The sequence below is a fragment of the Chelon labrosus genome (assembly GCF_963514085.1).
Source record: "Chelon labrosus genome assembly, chromosome: 6".
Taxonomy (NCBI): Eukaryota; Metazoa; Chordata; class Actinopteri; order Mugiliformes; family Mugilidae; genus Chelon; species Chelon labrosus.
This window is the reverse complement of record NC_140342.1, coordinates 7,147,470-7,166,864: the sequence shown is the minus strand read 5'-3', so window position 1 is coordinate 7,166,864 and position 19,395 is coordinate 7,147,470. Positions and strand designations below refer to the sequence as shown.

Here is a 19,395-nt window from a genome sequence, read left to right as displayed (position 1 = left end):
TGTATGTATTAGCTTAAAGGCCTCTTTAACTGAATTGTGAGCACAGCAGTTGTGTTCTTCACTTTTCATTAGCTTCTCACCAGTTCCTGCTATCAGGTTGATTTGATTTGATTTGATTTATTTGGATCAAAGACAGTAAAAACAGTAATCCAAAGGATGACATGCTAAAGTAACATACTTATTTCCAGCATGGTCCTAGGTGTTACACACAGACTTTACAGACAGGGAAACAAATACACAAGACGCAGACAAACTGTAAACATCACATGAAACCAAATAAAAAGAAACATAAAAGCATGTATAATCTGTCCAATTTATCAATGAATATTTACCTTATTCTATAAAAGCTGCTTGACCTGTCTTTTAAAAATCCCTCTGAGGTATCAGAGGGAAACACCTACCACCAAACCAGTTACAGGCCATAATGTCCTCTCTGTGCTTTTAGAGCTTTCATCATTTTCTCGTTGCAATTGATAGCCTTTTTACATATACCGCTGAAACGTATCTGTTTTGAATGTGCAGTGTCAAATATTACAGTAAACAAAACAGAAGGGACCACTTTTACTTCCTGTTTTAGTAAGGTTCTCTTCTTGCCTCCTGTTTCCCACAGATTATACATGTTGGAAGTTATATCTTATGAATAATGAACCCTTCCAGCCATCATTCCTCACAGTGAGCAGAAATCTGATTCTCTGTTTTGTGTTTCCTTTCCTTCTCCTATAATGCATCCCAGATGATTTAATGAAATTTGATACAGCGGCACTTGCACAAAGACAATGCACATGTAAAAATCCAGTAAAGGCCTTCTTCTCGGCCTGTGGAGGATTGTGCAGACAGAGAGACACCACCAGGTGGTGCAGGCAGCTCATCTTGACTGCGGACCTTAGGAAGTTGAGCTTCTCTCCACAATTTCTATTCTGATATTTGTATGCCCTCCATTCAAAGGTTATAAAACACTGGAACCGTAATGGTATATTTGATGTTGAAGCACATTACGCTATGATGTGTTAAAGTAAAAACAGAGCAGAAAGCTAGAGGGAAAAGACTAAGCGATTGCCTGGTAGAAGAGAGTGAAGAGATGAAGCAAAAAGGAGCTGGAGATGGGTTTCACGCTGGAGAACAGCCAATCCGACACACAGCTGGGGGCCAAGCAAAGCCTTCTCGAGGATGATTAAGCAAAGCGGCAAGAATATACGTGTGTCTGTGTGTGTGTGTGATAGAATAGGATACTATATAGACCAAAATAAGGGTGCATTATAAAAGGTATAATTTGTGCAGCCACAGCAGAGGATTGTTCTTGTTTTCAAGTCCAAATTCTTGCAGAATAGAAACTCTGTGTGTGTGTGTGTGTGTGCATTTCAATGAGTCGGACACAGGTTTCCCTTTAATAGACTTTATTAAAGATCTTTTTAAAGATGATTCTGTTAAAGTGCCTACTGAAAACCTCCTGGGAAGCGTTCCCTTACAGCTGGCTTCATCAAAAACCAGCCAAAGGACACGCACAGGAGTCATTGGCCACGTACAGTACACAGATTACTTTAAATATGATTTATGCAACAGTGCCATTTAAATATGGTCCCTAATTACCTTAAATACTTTAACATAACTCTTATATAATATACAGACATTTACAAATGGAAGAAAGAAAGGTGAACATTGTGCAAAGACACGAACAGGAACTTTTATACAAGATATTCAATTGAGCTCCTGCAACATTGAGAATACTAGTAATATGTATTACAATTAATATACTATATTACAGTTAATGCATTAGGATTCACACAGGTACCACAATGCTTTCTTCCTGTTCTCAAGAGGAGAGTACATTCTCACATCCTTGTGCTTCTCGCTAAAATAAAAGCCCGGCATAAGCCAGAGGATCACACAGACTTCATTCTTAATCTCATCAGAAGGCCAACCAGTCATCTCAAAACATTCAGTTCAAAAGACTCATAATCACACAAAGAAACACGCAATAGAAATTGCATCAGTCCATAGGTAACATTTTACAAACACCTATAATCTATAAGAAGTTATACACGAAGGACAATGGATTGCTCTGTTCCCGATTCGCTTTCTTTGGCTGACAAAATCACTATAAATACACTTTACTCAGTTTCTGTGATTACATTTACAAATGTATTACCATGTAATACACATAAAGATACATTTACAATAAAATACCTGAATCTGCAAACAGTGGAAATGCAATAAAGAGTTATCTCTGTTTAATCAAATATTCATCTTTTAACAACGTTATAAACACATATGGTCACATGATTGCATGGAACAGACAACGAGCCAGCGTTTTACAAGTTAAAGGTTGCCACAGACTAGGGATGTCTGAAGACATATTAAATCTTAATCTTAAACTTCTATGAGGGAAACTATTGCAGACTATAACTCTGTAGCTCTGGAGGTTACTAAATCCTCCCTGATTAAAACACTTTGTACCTATGCCGTGCACTTTAGCTTATTTTTAACACAGTGATAGCCTAAAACACATGACAGGATACACCCAGTGTGCTACATGCACACCTGCTCACACACTGCTTCGGGGGATTGGACACTGGTTTAGGACAAAAGGGTCGGTGCACTAAGATTAAATATATGTACAGCTGAAAGCACCACTGATTCATTTGTGTGTAGCAAATGTATGATACAGCAGATTAACTTGATGATCCTTGGAATATTTAGATTTCTGTGCTTTTTCCCCTTTTTGTGTTTCACACTCTCAGACACACACATACAGACATTAAAAGACAAAGCACATTGGACAAGAAACTAGATCACACACACACACGACAAGTTTTCACAGCACACTCATACATTAGAGCATGTCTGCTGCACTTTAGAGACTTAAGATGCTCTTTATATATTTTGTCTAAAGGAGGAACTATGCGAGTCAGAGCTAGTAAGAAACTCACAGGCCCATTGTTTCTCTTCTGTTGTGGAAACATTTAGAATGCTTCAGACAAACTGGACAGAAAGGACATAAACCATATCCTATCATTTCTCTGTCTGCTGCACTGTGAATGTTTCATCTCACTGGCATTTTCTTTTGAAATACAACAGCTAAAAGACCACCGATTCGCCCTCCACATCAGCTACGGCAGTGAGGTCTACAGGTCCTGACCCAGCCGTTCGATCTCATCAATGAGGAAGTCGATGTCAGACTGGGTGACCGCAGGATTTGAGACAACCATACGGAAGAAGTTGACTTTATTGCCCTGAGGCTGGTAACCCACCATGGTGGTCCCTGACTCCATCATCATGGCCTTGATCTTTGGTGCCACCTGGTGTCAAATAGCAACAAATCAGATCAGTGTCTTCATTGAGGTAAGTATAAATAATAATTAATGAAACAATGATTTATTGACTGTGTGAATTAGAAAGAAATATGCAATCTGATAGGGAGAACCGTCTGAAGTTGGTAGGTGTGATGGTAGTCTTACCCTGTGAAGTTTTTCTCGCCTCTCATCACCGTGTGGCATTCCTCTCAGGCTGGGTGGAATGTACCAGAAGCATACGTTGGTGTGCTGGGGCTGCAGACAGAAACAAACACAGTCAGTTTGTTTTGTTTATTAATCCAATGTGGAATAAACCTTTGTGATAAATATAGATGGAATAAAAAAATCAGGGAAACTCACCACTCCATCAAACACCATCTCATATCCCTCCCTGTTCTTGATCTTGTTGTACAGGTACTGAGACAGGTCCAAACACTTGTCAATGTGCTGCTCAAACCCTATGGTTCCCTGCAGGGGAAAGAGTTGGGTCAGGAGATAATTATAGTTAAAAAAAAATAAGCTATAACAAAACCCAGACTCTACCTGCTGGCACAAGGACAGCTTGATGTTATTATTAAAGAAGAACTAAAGAAGGATGTGTGTAACCCTAACTCCCTCTCACCTTAGCTTTCCACATGAGCCAGAACTTGAAGATGTCGACGTGCCGGCCACACTGGATTGCCTTGTCCCCTGTGTCATAGGTGACGTCGTATTGTTTGTCTGGTTGGAACAGGTAGCCAGCGCACATGGAGTTACAGCCTGCCATGATCCCCTACAGACAGAGATAAAGCGCAGGCACTGTAGACATTTTTCTTTCACAACATTTCTGTCCAAGGCATGCTAACAGTATTTACAAACTACAGTGAATACAAACATGTCTGTAGCCTATAGACATGATTACACATGCACAATGTAAAGCTGAAATGAAAAGGGTTATAAATCAGCAAATGTTTTCAAAGCAGAGGTTGAGTGTGCACTTTATGAGGACAGGAACTTGTTTACAGTCATTCTCCTGTTTTCACTTTGGAGTCAAAAAGCAAGCCTTTACAATGTATATTATAACATTTTATGGTTTGATTCAAGTAGAAGTTCATGTTAAATGTTAGGCTACTAGTGGTTGTAGTAACAGGATAACAGTAATTCAATGAAATGACGGAAACACAACATTGTGTGTGTGTTTTTTGTACCTTCTCTCTGACCAGGATTGCTGAACACTGAAGAGGCACACCCATCATCTTGTGTGGGTTCCATGTGACAGAGTTGGCCCTGAAAAGTTTAATACATGTGTCAATGAACGGACGAGGTTTCACTGAAGGTTTCTATGAACACACAGTAGCTCATCTCTTCTCGTGCACTCACCTCTCAACTCCATTAAGCTTATGGCGATGCTTCCTAGACATCAGCAGTCCGCCGCCCCAAGCACCCTGAGGAGATAAAACAGTCCCATTAAAGCGGGCGACGACACAGTGCAGCTACCACTGGCATCAAATACTACGGCAGCTGATCCAGTGTCAGTCACTCACGTCGACATGGAGCCACAGGTTGTACTTCTCACAGATGTCAGCGATCTCATTGATGGGGTCAAATGCACCGTACACAGTCGAGCCAGCTGTGGCATTCACGAACAGCGGCACGTAACCCTGGAGATTCATCAAACACAACAGGGACATTTTTTAAAGACAAAAAAAATAAAATAAATCACAGAAAGATGCAAAGAGAAGAAAAAAAGAGAGAAAATGAAAATGAGGAAGATACCGACCTTCTGTTTAGCATCAATGATCTTGGCCTCCAGATCTGCAGGAATGACTCTCCCCCTGAAAACGGGCAGAGCAGCATGTGATGATCAAGGCTCTATATTTTGCACATACTGTATTTTTATACACTTTCCCTGCTGATTGCGGCTTTACGGTTCAACAATCAGTCCAACTACAAACCTCTCATCTGTGCTCAGCAGGATCACGTTCTCAGTGCCGAAGCCCAGAGCTGCTCCGGCTTTCTTTATGGAGTAGTGGCTCTGTGGGGACACGCATTTCATCTGTCACTAAAACAACAGCTAAATTCGAAGAGGGCGGACATTTTGAGAGCTAATTGCCGCTTGAGCTTTGTGTTGCTTGCTCTCAAGTTGTCAACTGATGTGTCAATGGCAAATATAAATCCATTAAAACAGGCCTAGTGTTTGTCGCCTGACTTCTGTAAATCTACAGTCAATAAAACGCATCAATTTTATACCTAAAACGTGTGTGTGTGTGTGTGTGTTCAAGGATACGTACATGTTCAGATGTGAAAAGGACGAGGCGGGGAGCAGCAGACATCCCTTTGGTCTTGACTTCAGGGAAATACTTGTAACGTGCAATCATCACACTGTACATGTTGGAGATAGCGCCGCCTATTGAACAGACACACACATCAGCACCCTGGACAGCAGCATGCACACAAACACACACAGCTGCGGCAATATTATTTCCAAATGGAAAGATTGTTACCACGAAAAAAAGCGAGCTAACACACACAGACTCTACTTTTATAGGATTTACCGACTAACCTGGGGAAAAGAGGCCGTCTCCCTCTCCGCCTGGCCAGCCAATCATCTCTCTCATTTTCTTCAGAGTCAGCTGTTCCATCAAGACAAACACTGGAGCGATCTCGTAGGTGAACCTGCCGATCATTTTGTCAGCTTGTGAATGCAGTTTATCCTTCAACAGTGCAACAATGTTTGAAGAATAAATGAAGATTCTTATGCACTCGCTGATTGAAGACACTGATACACACACACACACACTAATGGTTTTTCATTAGCCTTGCTATAATTCCATCCACAGAGCACAAAGTGGAGCTTGTGCTGACTGGGCTAATTAAAAAGTGTCTGATAGGAGCCGACCAGCAAACATTCATATTCAAATGCCTTCTAGGATCACTCGGTAGTTTAATTAAAGCACACAAAGCTCTGATGGCTATCTGTCAATCCTGCCAATCTCGGTGGCAAGTCTGAATGGGGCTGATTTGATGGCTGAGAGAATCTGAATGTGTGTATGTGTGTGTGTGTGTGTGTGTGTGTGTGAAGAGTGTGTTTTACAGAGATAACAGCCTCTGCTGGAACGAAATACACACATTTAAGAGGAGATTGTGTCTAAAAATTTAATTCTCTCACTGAAAGAATGAAAAAGAAGAAAAAATATACATATAAAAGATTTTTTATATAAAAAGTATAAATATAAAAAACGACTAGTTGGACCTTTTAATGCTAAATATGTGTCTGACCTCTCTGTCAGTTGGATAAAATGGCTGGTAGCAATATGAACAACAAAGGAACAAAACTTCTGGAGGAGCCTAAGTAGGTTAGATGTGTTACAGAAAGCCAACTCTTACAGTGAGGACTGAGCTTTTGTTCTCTTCCCTAACTGACAAGCCATCCCACCACATCCCACGCACCCTCAGGACTGATCCCTGTTTACCCTGCTTCTAATGAGGCCAGTTACACAACACTCCTCCACTTCCATCACTGCAGCCCCACCACCACCACCACCTAAATCAACAACGGCATCGACTCTCTAATTCCCTACTTGGAGTTGTCTCTGTTTTCTAAACATAAAGGTATCTAAAAGAGGACCGAGGCATTTTGTGGTGTGGTAAAATGAGGAGATATAAAGGCTGTGAGGAGAGAGGGGTGGAGGAAACAATGCACTGAAGGAAACTGACAGAGGAGAACAAAGGAACGGGATGATATGGAGGCAGAGCGTGCCGAGGAAAGCGTTTCGAAAAGAAACAGGGCAACACAAGACAAAAAGAAGTGTCTGAAAATAGGTGGAAAAAAGAGTAAAAGCCATAGAGAGAGGAAAACTGAATTGAAAATGATGATAAAATATAAGAAAAGGAGACATTTATCTTTTTTAATTATTCCCGTTGAGAGCTCAGGTTCTTGTCAATACACCAGACCTAATTATGAATTCTAGGCTTTGACTATGATCTGCAACAACAAAGGATAAAATCACCTAGTCTAATTTTCATTCTAATTTCAGAAACATAGTGCTCTTTGATATGTTGGAATTATGGTTAATATATAACACTTTCAATATCCTGTTTGTTACAATGTTCTTTTCTCCAAAAACTGATCCCACCCACAAAGAAAAATGGGACAAAACCAGTGCACCTTTTTAAAATTCTCCTTCTCTCTGAGTCATTTCACGCTGTAATGACAATAATGGTGATCATTATCACAATCAGAGCCAATCATTGGTCTTTTCAGGGTGAAAATTACCCCTCAGTCACCTGCCTCTCTCCAGGGACAGCCCCTAAATGCCCTTATTATCATCATCAAGGGCACTCAGTGTGTGAGTCTGTGTGTGTGTGTGTGTGTCTCTATGTGACTAACCCTGTGACCCCCAACCGCACCCTCCTCTCAGCCCCTCAAAGGACCACTGAGTCAGTCTGTACCCACAGGGACAATAGAACCGGAATGAGCACTCCGCAGGGAGCTGCAGCAGCCAGTTTCCACAATGTAACAGAGTTTTCTGTGCAGCCGGAGGACATTGTGTGTCAGTGTGGGGCCCAGCTGGCCTATCTGCTAAGACCAGCTCACAATGAGCCGGCAGTCAATGGACTGGAAACCTTTGCTGCCGTATCTGGGACAGCCAGAGCTGGTGTGTACATGCAAGAGTGTGTCTCATAATGAGAGTGTGTGCAAGAGTGTGTTGGAGTGTGGGAAGTCAATGGCCCTGTCTCCTGGGGCATTCTTCCAACCAGGAGATGAGATGGGAAAGTTTTTCTAAGAGGGGATGGTTTCCTGAGCTAATGTTTTACGAAATTGGACAAATTAAGCGTCTCAATTTTTGTCTGGCTTTCGCCGTATTATGTTCACATTTAATATTTTCTTTAGCAGACGGTTTTGAGAAAAACAGAGGCCACAATAATTAGAGAATACTTTGTACATGGTCTGGAGTGCAACGCCTTCTGCCCAATACTCTGCATGGTCCTGTTGTTGCTGAATTTCCACACATGTCAAATTTCTCTTTCCCTAGACCAAAATCTTGCAGATACATAGCAAATCTGTTGACTTCTGTCAGCTTCCTTTTTTGTTTCTAGAGCTCGGTTGTCTTGCAACTATTTTGATGTCTTGCGGTGAGGTGTTCCCTCTTGCAGGTTTTGCATTTGCTCCTCGTCTTCGTGTTAGTTGGATAAAACAAGAAATTGAATGACTTTTGGCTTTTAGGAAAGCCCCTATTTTTTGTGCTTGTGTCTTGTTTTAAAGACCAAGTGATTAACAAATTAAAACTATAGCAGGTGGATAAAATCTTATTAGTCGCACACTTGCTGTGATGTAGGGTGCAATTCTTAATTTGTATAGAACTGTCATGTTTAGAAAATCAAATTAAAATAACATATTTATTAATCCATCCACTGAGAAAAGAACTGACTGTGCTGTAAATATTAGACTGGTTTACTCCCAGCAAAAATCTATGCGACTCTGTATGTGCACGTGTGTGTAGTCTGTGTTCTGATATTTTACAGGAGTCATGGCTTATTTACAGCATGTGAGTGTCAGAGTTCGAGAGTTTGTGTGTGTTTTGTGTGTGTGTTGAGAGCGTGTGATGGTGATGTGGTTCGTACCCTCTATCAGACCGGGCCACCATGTAACTGTGACTTGAGATCAATATGCAATCTAACCACCCCTGGGGCTTGGCTGCCTCCGATATACAGTACAGCACAGCGGCAGCCTAGCAGCTGTCAATACACAGTCTCAACAGGACAAACCAAACACTTTATATAACTGTCCTCAGAGGCTGCCAAGTCCAGTGCTGGTGTGATCTCAGGGGAGCACCCAAAGCACTTCTGCTATGCCAATATATAATGATGACCAAAGGGTATTTCCAGTGGCCTACAAACAGGAAATATCCATTGTCCTCTCCTGACATATAGAAGTGTCTCCCCTGTATACATAAACATGTTATGCACACCAGTAAAGAGACCAATATACTGTGTGACTCACATGTTGGTGTTGGCAGTGGAAGTGAGCCACTCTCCTGCAAGACCAATGATGTCCAGTCCAGAAGATAACTGGTTGAAGAAGCGTGGGTGACCTAAAGATTAAAAAAACATAATGTCATAATGCAGGAAATTATACTTTATTTAAAGAGAAAGGCATAAAGAGAGCAGGCATTGGCATGTCTGCATTATGTTGAGTGCATGGTATTTGTATAAAGACCATGCTGTGAAGGCTAAATCTGATAATGATCATGTCTTAAAAAACAGACATGAGAAAATAATAATAGCAATCAAAAGAAATGTTCTTCACTTCAGCATTCATTTAGATTTCATTTTGTACTTTCCTGACCCACCCTGGCACCTAAGGGATCTGACTTAGGCCTGTTCAGTGTGCAATAATTACACTGGAAGCTGTTAGATGACAGCCAGTTAGACTCTATGCCTCTTGCGCACTCAGTCACCATGAATAGGCCTGGAGCCTGTATGCGATCAGGGGTACAAGTAGCTTATGGATCTAGTGTTACATGGCTCACGTGATAAATATAACAAAAATTTTACAAAAAAAAAATAAAAAATTAAACGTGGCAAAAAGTCGCTTCATGTTTCAGCACCGCGGACAGCTCCTCCAGTCGGACCTCACGAAACCAAACTCAACCACAAGATGTTCCGCAAGGAAATAAATAATAGGGCACAGAGTAGACACGGTGATATATGAACCCCAGGGGATAGTTTGAGCGTTGTCGTTTTTAACAGCTTGAAACAGCCCGTGTTAGGATCCCCTCAGGCGACACTTGCTTTAATAAGTCGGGGGGTAGAGAGAAGGAGGATGTCATCTGAATTACCAGGGGCCCAATAAATAAAGCAGTCATCTTAATAGGCTGTATACACTATGTAGCAAACAGCTTCTTCTCTAATAGTGCGTGCTGAATTAATGCGTAGTCGATCAAATGTTTTTGAACAACACGTCGACATATTAAACTCTGAATATTAATCGATATATAATCGGATAATAAAATTACTGAGTACATACATCTGTTGTTAGCAAGGTAGGCTTATATTAACGGACTGTATCTACACCTACCACGGTCATTTCTGAATTATAACGAACTACAAAATTAATTGTGTTTTATCCACACATGTGCCATTGCCCTCTGGGCTATTTAAAGTAGCCGTTTATTTGCCATCGTATGAATAATTTAAAAGAGAACAGTAAAAGCCATGTTTTACAATCATATCCCCCGGCTCATCCCGGGACTCGTCTGTACAGAAGGTGTCCTGGCCTACATCACCTGTCCGGACGCCATATTTGAGGGTGTCCCTGCAGTCCACCAGGATCTGCTCCAGAGACTCGGGCTGGTCGGACAGCTCCAGGTTGAAGCCCTCCATGCCCTCCAGCAGCTGGTGAGGGTGGTGGAAGTCCAGCACCTTGGTGGAGCGGTCGAAAGTCTTCTTGACGTAGTTCGTGAGGATGTCGACCACCTCCAGCAAGAACTGCATGGTGGGCTCCTCTCCATTTTTGGCTGGCAGCAGGTCTAGGCGGAAAGGTAGAGGAAATTACGTCTGGGTGATGAATTCAAATACTTCTGTAGCTACTGTAGCATGTTAAGGGAAACGACTTTAATAAAAGCTTTAATATTTTTACATTATAAAGTCTAATTATAATTTCCTTTTGAACCATTTTACAGTCTATGTATGCTATGCCAATTCTCTTCGCATTGCGTAATGTTTTTACACGCTAACCAAACCAGGCTTTGGGCTGCGAGATAACCTCAATTTTACGATAAGCTTCTGGGTACTCATGAAAAGAACACAGAGAGAACACTAGTTTCACTTCCTAGAGCAAATTACACAACCTTCCGCCTTAAACAATTAAGTAACCAAAATAAATACATCCAACATAGCTTACGTTTTCGACGTTAGGCCTACGTAAATCCTAATTTCCACCATTTGGTTCTTTTTCTCGACAGTTACAAATGTGCCTGCTTTTTTAATTTCAGTCCCACAGAATGGTGATTGTAATTGAACTCAAAAATACTAAAAAATATTGCTTAAATTGCCAAGCACAAATATAACAGAGTAGTTACAGTTAGATTAAGATATACTGTGAGGCCTTCCTTGTCTTTATCTCGGAAAATGTTTAATTTGAAAAAAAAAAAAAAAAAAAAGAACCAATGATTTATGTGCTCACAATGTACAACTAAGCAAACAAACAAACAAAAAAAACTCGTAAATCACTAGAGAAAGGATAGACATGATATATTTTTTTAGGTAGCACGGTTTAGCTAGGTCAGGGTGGTGCAGGGGGGAAGCTCTCACCTCTGGCGAACAGGTTGGAGAAGTCGGTCTCGGTGCGGCGGAAGCGCGCGTCCCTGTCACTGTTGTCGCACGAGAGCAGGTTCTTCTGGCCCGCGAGCCTCCCCCTCTCCTCCAGGCTGTTGTTCTTCTGCAGGAACCCTAAGGTGTTACACGACGACGAGATGGAGTTATCACCAAACATCTCCATCCCACTCAGCCCCCCCAAAAAAGGACGAAAAACGTAACTAACTGATTTAAAATGAAAAACAATTAAATGGATAAATAAAACACCCCAAATGAAAACGAACGAATGTTAAATGTGCAGCTTTTGAAAAAAAAAGAAATATCTGTTTTCCAATGCCAGCCCCAAATTGCATCAACAGTTTGAAAGGCTACTTCTTCTGGCGGATGCCAAACTTATATAGGTACATCAGCTGGGTGCACACAGACACGAGGAAGAGGAAGCACCAGCTTGTTCGTTGGTGTGGGTGCCCGCCTCGCCCTGTGACATCACAACCAGGAAGCACCCGGTCCCTCCTGTCCTCACAGACTCATCGCATCAGCGGGCAGGACAGCCTGCGGCGATGACCCATGCAGCCAATAAGTCCTCACCGTGTAAAGAAAGGTTAATGAAGGATGCACAGACCCCTGCTGCAGGCTGACTCTGCGAGGCCTGTGTGTTTAAGACTGCTCGATTTATCAGCGTTTTTTTTTTTTTTTTGTTTGTTTTTTCATTTCCTCTCGCATACAACCCATCTGTATCTGCAGAATAATATGTGGGCCTAATTGTGCGTAAAACACACGGACGTCACGCATCAGTCCGCGAGTAAAAATCTTATAAGTCTTATAGTTTCATTTGGAAACTTCTAACATCTCATTAAATCCTAAATGACACATGCATAATCAATATTTGAGATTCTGCGATCTCAGTAGCCTCCGTAATATTTCCACTCCATTTCCATTCTAGTCCATTAAAATGCCATTTAACCGATCAAGCTCTAATGATCAATTCCTTAAGAACAAAAAAAAAAAGCCAAAATCAGACTTCTTGTGCCTTTTAATAGACGGGTGTTGCAAATGCAAAATGGATACCAGAATGGCATGTGTCTCTATTTGCATACGAAAAAATAAGATAACATTTATTTAAATAAGTGACATAAGCAAATGAATTCAAATGATGGAGAGACAAAAATGCCTTCCACGAACCTGTAGACTCAGAGAGCGGTTGACAGTAAGGCTGGGAAAAATAACTCAAGGAATAATGGGAGATGGATCAAAATACTCCGTTCCATATTTCCACGCTTGTCCACAAGATTTTTTTCTCCTGGTGGTGAAATGGGAAAAGACACGGGGGCTTCACGGGGCGGGAGGGGGCCTGATCCGGGGCTCTCATCAGCAACCCTACAGGCTAATGTCCACTGACCTTTGGAAGATGGAAACGCACAGTGACAGTAGGGGATGGCCCAGCCCAAGCAGCCAACGCCATGGCCTGATTAAGCAGGCCTCGAAATGCGTCAAATTATTGAGATGGTAATAAAAATAGGTACAAGCCAGAGACAATCTTAAAGAAAAAAAAATGTCAAAAATGAACATCTGTTCCAGTGGAATTTCATATTAAGAGAGGTGAGAGATGTTATGCCAAAAAAAAAGTGTTGTTTTTTTTTTTTCCTCAAATGGCAAAAATGAGAAAATATTAGAACGATTGATGCGCCCAAACAAAACTTACCACATATCTTCATCCCCAGTTTCCGTGTGCATCCGTGCATCCACGCATATTCGTCTAAAACAGAATGAACGTTTGAGTTTCTGAGATATGAAGGCCGCGGAAAATGTGGAGAGACGGATGATGAAGCACGGTGAGCACGGTGAGCACAGTGGATGCGTGATGGGGACGGCTCTTGGCCAGGTGTGCCATTCTGGAAACGGTTTTGATATTTCTATGTGTGTGTTTTTTTGTTTTGTTTTTTAGGAACAACATTGAGTTCCTTTGTTCACCGTGGTTTTTACCCACATTTGTATTTATCATAACGGTCTCTGATAACAAGAGGATGAGCCTTATAACATTTCCGATTTAGGTTCAATCAATAGGGACAGACTGTGGCCCGCACGGCAAATCCACGCCGGCGAACACACCCAGCCAAGGGGCGGACTAGAATTAACACCCGTGAAATGAGCTCACGGAGGAGGGCAGAAATTAATTGAGTGAAACACAGTATGTGACTGGAGCGAGCTGGAAATGTCTGCGGCCTGGGAGTCTATAGCACACTCGATGCAGAAACTTATAGCATCACACACGCACACGCACGCATCATGCCTACACACACATATACGTTGCAGCGAACAAACCCGAGCGTGGACATGCGTGAGCGGAGATGGAGCAAGAACCAGGAGGGAATCAAATGCAGAGAGCGCAGCGGCAGAGCCAGAAGCGAGGATGTATACCTGATGGAAAACTTTCAAAAACAAAAACAAGTATTTAAATTTGCTGGCCGCAGTCTCATTCCGCGAGAAGCAGCTCGAGGTGCAGAGGCCCAGGCGCAAACACACACCGACACATGCACGCACGCACGCACAGACACTACAAGCCGCCAGGCGTGAGATGGAGCGTGGCAGAGAGATAATGGCAACATCCAGCAGCAGCAGCAGTATGCGAGCAAGTCAGACACAACAAACACATTTAATGGACTTTTTCTTGGTACAAATTCACATTTGAAATAAGTCCGAGATTTGTAGAAATGTTTCTCGGCACACAAGGGCCACAAATAAAATATACAATGTTTTATTCGATTTATACAATAAATAAATAAATAAATAAAACACAACATAAATGTGAGCGCTGAGTCCTTTTTTTCTTTAACGTTTGGCTGAAGACAAAAACCTGTAATTAATTCCCTGCGTTACACTGCAGATGGCTGCTCAAGTGTGCTGTAATGGAGTCGATTGTGAGTATGCGACAAAGGCTTAAAATGATCAATTAACCCAGGGTTAATGCATAGGTTTAGCTACTTTCTAAAAATGGCAACAACAAAAAAATAAAATAAAAAAAAATCTCCAAGAGCAACCAAAATACAAGAACACTTTGGAAGATCAGACGAATTAGTAGGCTACGGAAATCATTGATAAATTATGGGTTGAATTCTTCGCTTAATTTGTCCAAAAGAGGAAGATGGAACACAGATAATGGAAGAAAACAAGATAATATTTAAATCGAGAATACGTTTAAGACAGGAATATATATATGTCTTAAAAAACAGCAAGAGTGAAATGCTATTGGATCATTATGAATACCAGCGCTTTCATGGCACATTATTTCTGCCAGGTCCACTGCTCGGCGCGCACTGCTGATCCGCCAGACAGCGACAGGCAGCTGTGATGGCTCTGTTTTTAACCGGAATGATTAACGACGGAGCCCTCGCAGCAAATGGCCCGGGCGAGCCTCGCCTTTATCAGACGGAGAAGGAGGAAGAGAGAAAGAGAGAGAAAGAGAGAGAGGCAGGCAGAGGCTAAGAGAGGCGTCTGGGGTGGGGTGGGGGTGATCTGGGTTTAAGCCTTTGTGCTGGCAGTGGATCGCACTGCAGAAGTGTCCTTGAGCAAGGCACAAAACCGGGCAATTTCTGTACGCGCAGGGAGTGACAGCCTTAACGAGAATTTACCCTCGGGGATCGATACAGGGATGTGTTAGTAACAGACAGAGGAGTGTGAGGACCTACTTGCAGACGGAGGTCTTAAATTATCTGAGTTGGGGTCCTGGTCCCCGCCGGTGGCTCTCGGTTCAGACGCGGCCATCAGTCCTCCGTTATCTGATCTCCAGCCGGGAAATAATTCAGCTGCAAACAAAACGGTCCAGTTGTGGGTCAGTGTAGTTACTTCAGACTGGAAACATAAATTCTGACTAACTGCGTTCAGCTTAACGGGTAGGCCAGGATTTTCATTCATTTATTTATTTATTTCTTTTTATCAGAAAATGATTTGCGTCGCCAGGAGCGATTCATTCCCAAATGGAGCCGAGTGGGCGATGGATCAAGCCGCGCAATTTGGAGCGAACTGCGCACGACGTAAAGGGAAGTCGCACAACTGGATGCATGCTTTTGGAGATAACAACACTCACATAGATTTATTTATCTTAGAGATAGCTTTTTTAAAAAAAAAAAAAATAATAATAATAATAATTCTCATTAGATTAGTCTTTAAATAGTGCCACTGAAATGGTTTCCAGAAACGGGTTTAAATGGTAAGATTTTAAAAAGTTGCTGAATATACAAGAAAAAGGGTTCAGTTTCCAATAAATTCTCATGGTCCTTTAAAGGTAAACGAACATTTCCATTTAAATGTCTTCCTGGAGCTAGTGCAGCGCAGACAGTTTAAATATCTGAGCTTTATGGCCGGGATAATCCACTCAGCTCGCAACAGCTGGCATTTTAAAAGAAGGAGAACATTAACACGAAACAATGCACGACCCTCGCCCCGGTTAAGTTGATTTAGTCTGTTAAAAATATACAAGAACAAATGACAGCGTGTTTCACAGGTGGTTTTAAGCAACAAATAACAAGAATACGCAGCGACGTCTGCGCAAGCAGCCTCCGTCTTTCACCTATTGACTCATCAATCGACATTTCAATTAAGTTTTGCACAAGCAAACCACCATCACTCTGTCATCGTGGTAGACTGAACTACTGATTAATTCGCTCTGTCACTCCTCAAGGACTAATTTCCTCTCAAAACGACGCTGAGTACTCTATTATTTTAGCTGCTGTTAATATTTTTTTGTCCGAAAACAGCTTCAGATCTATGAGAAAAAGGCGAGAGTTTAACAATCAGCCGACTACAGATGAAGGAATATCGATATCTGTGAAGGGCGCAGCTGAAACGAAAGGAGGATGCATCTTACCGACTCACAGGTTGTCGACTCCAGACAAACTATAACTAAATGTCACAATCGCCACCCAAAGGCGCGACAAGAAACAGTCCAGTGGCGGCGACGGCGGAATACCAATAAACGGAGCGCACTAATAAAATCCCATCCAGCGGCGCGCAAGTGACCCTTTCTCCCTCAAGAATATCTATCTATGTATATATTTCTTTTATTCGTTATTTATATCTCAAGCTCTGGCTGCCCATTGGTCTCTTCACGCAGGCATGAGTCAGAGCCTTGCCTCCCTCTGACGACTAATGAAGCTTCCCTGAGTGCCAGTGACAGCCACAATCCACTTTAAGAAGCCAAAACAGAAAAGGGAAAAACACCAGTGACGTATCCCAACCCCGTGTGTGTGTCCAGGTGTGAGCGTGTCACAGGAAGGAAGGTGGAGACTGAAACGTGTTCTGTGTTGGTTACATAGAAAGTGACCTTGGGATGAAAACCACAAGTGGGTTAAAGCAATAGCAGAAACACAGAATGTCTGATCAGTCCTTTCATGGGCTGGTTGACTGGGTTTCAGGGGACCTGTGGAGGATCTGGAAGGGGCCCAGATTTCCTTATAAATACCCAAAATCATAGAGAAATTACAGGATACACCACCCATGATCCATCCATCCATCCGGTCTCTACTGCTCACCTTCATGAGATGACAACCCTACATGCATCATCATTTTTGACCTACACCCATTTTTTTTTTTTCTAACCTTGACATGGACGGTAACACTGAGACTTCACTGTGAATCCCAGCCTCAGAGTCCTCACTGTCATGCCTGTGACGTGTCCCTGTCCACTGAACGGGCACAGACCAGCCCATTATGTTCATCCAGCCGCTACAAATTACATAGCCTTTATCAGATGGCGCTCACACGTTCTCCTTTCACAAGTCATGCAAAGAGCAGAGGCATGAAGATAAGCTCGGGGATAATGAGTCCAAACTTCACACTGGCCGCTGCCAGGATGGGTTAGCTGTATACAGGAATAAAAACACGCTTGACTGTCGACTAAAACCTTGTTTTCCTGGCAGATGGATCTAAAGTTTAGTAGTAAGTCATGACCTAAAACCTTAAAGCTAAACAGGTGCTTTTTTTGGCATCCATAAAAGCATCAGATGACGGAAATACTTTAAACCATGCCTTAAAATCGTTGCAGAAGAAGGATGTTGGACAAGAAGATATCAGAAGAGCTCCAGACGAACCTCAAATGGTGGAAAACCGTGTTAATGTTTCCACAAACCATAGCAGGGAAACATACTTTTACCCACTGTCGAGCAACTAGCATCTTCAAGGCAATACGTATGGTGACTGACCCGAAAATGTTGTTAATACAACTCAAATTGAAATGCTGAAAGCAGAGATTTGATGGATATTAAAACCACAGTCATTTTTCTTTTGGCTCCCTGGGACATTAGAAAAAGATTGTGAACATACACACATCATCAACTTTTATGAAGACTTAGATATGGCCACACAAGTCAGTGTGGCCATATCTAAGTCTTCAGCTCTTTTTTGTCTTCACTGACTCTTGAGGGAAATGTCTGGCTTCAAAATTCTCCTTCGTGTTCTGCAACTAGTTCTGTCTTCTACCCAGTGCTGAGAAGTTTGTGTCCATTGGGTTTATTTGGAGCCCCCCTTCTCTGAAAACAGGTTCCTGTTGCAGCTGAAAAAGTCTTGCTTTCTTGCTCAGCTTGTTTTCAGAAATGGGACACTTACAATGATGTGACGCTACCCATCTCCTCTTAAATGTTAATAAAAACAAGAAATGGTTTTGCACCCCAGGTCCATGGGGTATACAGTCTGGTTGTCATACATGACACATACATCACCAGGTCTGCTCATAAAAGTACTGGAGCGTTAACCTAGACCAAACCTTCAGCTGGAAGGTTGGTGTTCTCATCTGCAGCACACACTGCACATCAGAGGATTGTGTTTTTGATTTGTCCGGCCACACTGGAGAGCATGGTCAGATATGGGATGCCACCAGTAGCATACAGTATGAGCAGTCTGTTCTTAGGCAAGAGGATAGTGGCTGACCAGTCGCATATTCTCCACTCAGAATGCAAGCTTTTACCGTCAGGAGCATGATACAGAAACCCCCACCTTAACAGAAATTGTTTTCAAAAACTCATTTGGGACTACCTTCATCTAACTTTGAAATAAAACTTTAAATAGCGCTACCTAAGGCTGCTGGGATTGGGCATCAGTGCTACGGTGTTTTATTATAGAGTGTGTGCAAACTCTACCATGTGTATAGTTCAACGTGTGGCCTATGGGGATGTGTAAAATTCAGTTTATTTACTGTTGTGATTTTGCGGTTTATTGTAGCCGTGGAGGCATTTATACGAATAGCAACTGACTCCAAGACAACTTTCTCTATAGTGATAAAGTGTATTAAAGCAAAAGTGAAGCATTGACTTTGCCCACACTAAACAATTTATTTGCAGGTGAAATAAAGAGTGCATAAATCTAGATCAACATAAATACAACTTTAAGGTTAGATGCTATTAGCAAAGATAACTATTTAAAGTAGCTAACTCAGCTAGCTAACTCATGTTTACTACAGTAGCTCTAGGGGAGAATGTGACAAGGAGGACAAGGCTTGTGTCTGTTCATTGGCTCTTCTTCCTCATCAGCATCATCGTCGTCTGATTGTGAGGAAGAGTAGCAAGATGAAGAGGAGCTGCTTGAGCTATGAGATGACTCCTCAGCATTGTCGTCATCGTCATCATCATCATCATCATCATCATCATCATCATCATCATCTTCTTCTTCTTCCTCTTCTTCTTCATCATCGTCGTTGCTCTGCTCTGCCTCTTGCTCTAATGACAAAAAAAGGCGTGACACATATTTATGCTGGAGTCTGGACATGTACATGTTTGTGTTTGTATGAAAACAACTGTCACCTTCCAGCAGTTTTTTC

General features: G+C 42.0%; 1 protein-coding gene across 1 annotated transcript; it reads right to left on the bottom strand.

Moving 5' to 3' along the window:
* Nucleotides 1-1,018: 1,018 nt before the first annotated feature.
* LOC311489319 (glutamate decarboxylase 1-like) lies at nt 1,019-11,819 on the bottom strand. The gene is made up of 14 exons (XM_084546346.1): nt 11,586-11,819; nt 10,559-10,801; nt 9,274-9,364; nt 5,833-5,945; nt 5,561-5,676; nt 5,225-5,304; nt 5,050-5,104; nt 4,814-4,930; nt 4,650-4,714; nt 4,478-4,556; nt 3,913-4,062; nt 3,651-3,758; nt 3,456-3,545; nt 1,019-3,296 (listed from the first exon to the last, which is right to left on the bottom strand). The coding sequence occupies exons 1-14, from the start codon at nt 11,770-11,772 to the stop codon at nt 3,123-3,125; spliced, it is 1,668 nt and encodes a 555-aa protein (XP_084402472.1). The 5' UTR covers nt 11,773-11,819; the 3' UTR covers nt 1,019-3,122.
* Nucleotides 11,820-19,395: the final 7,576 nt, after the last annotated feature.

Bases quoted from the DNA above. Each gene is read 5' to 3' on its own strand.
- LOC311489319 (XM_084546346.1), bottom strand. From the start codon at position 11,772: ATGGAGATGTTTGGTGATAACTCCATCTCGTCGTCGTGTAACACCTTA. The intron at 4,715-4,813 runs GTGAGTGACTGA...TTATCTCCTCAG, and splicing joins ACCTGTGGCTCCATGTCGAC to GGTGCTTGGGGCGGCGGACT. The intron at 3,759-3,912 runs GTGAGAGGGAGT...TTTCCCCTGCAG, and splicing joins GGCTCATGTGGAAAGCTAAG to GGAACCATAGGGTTTGAGCA.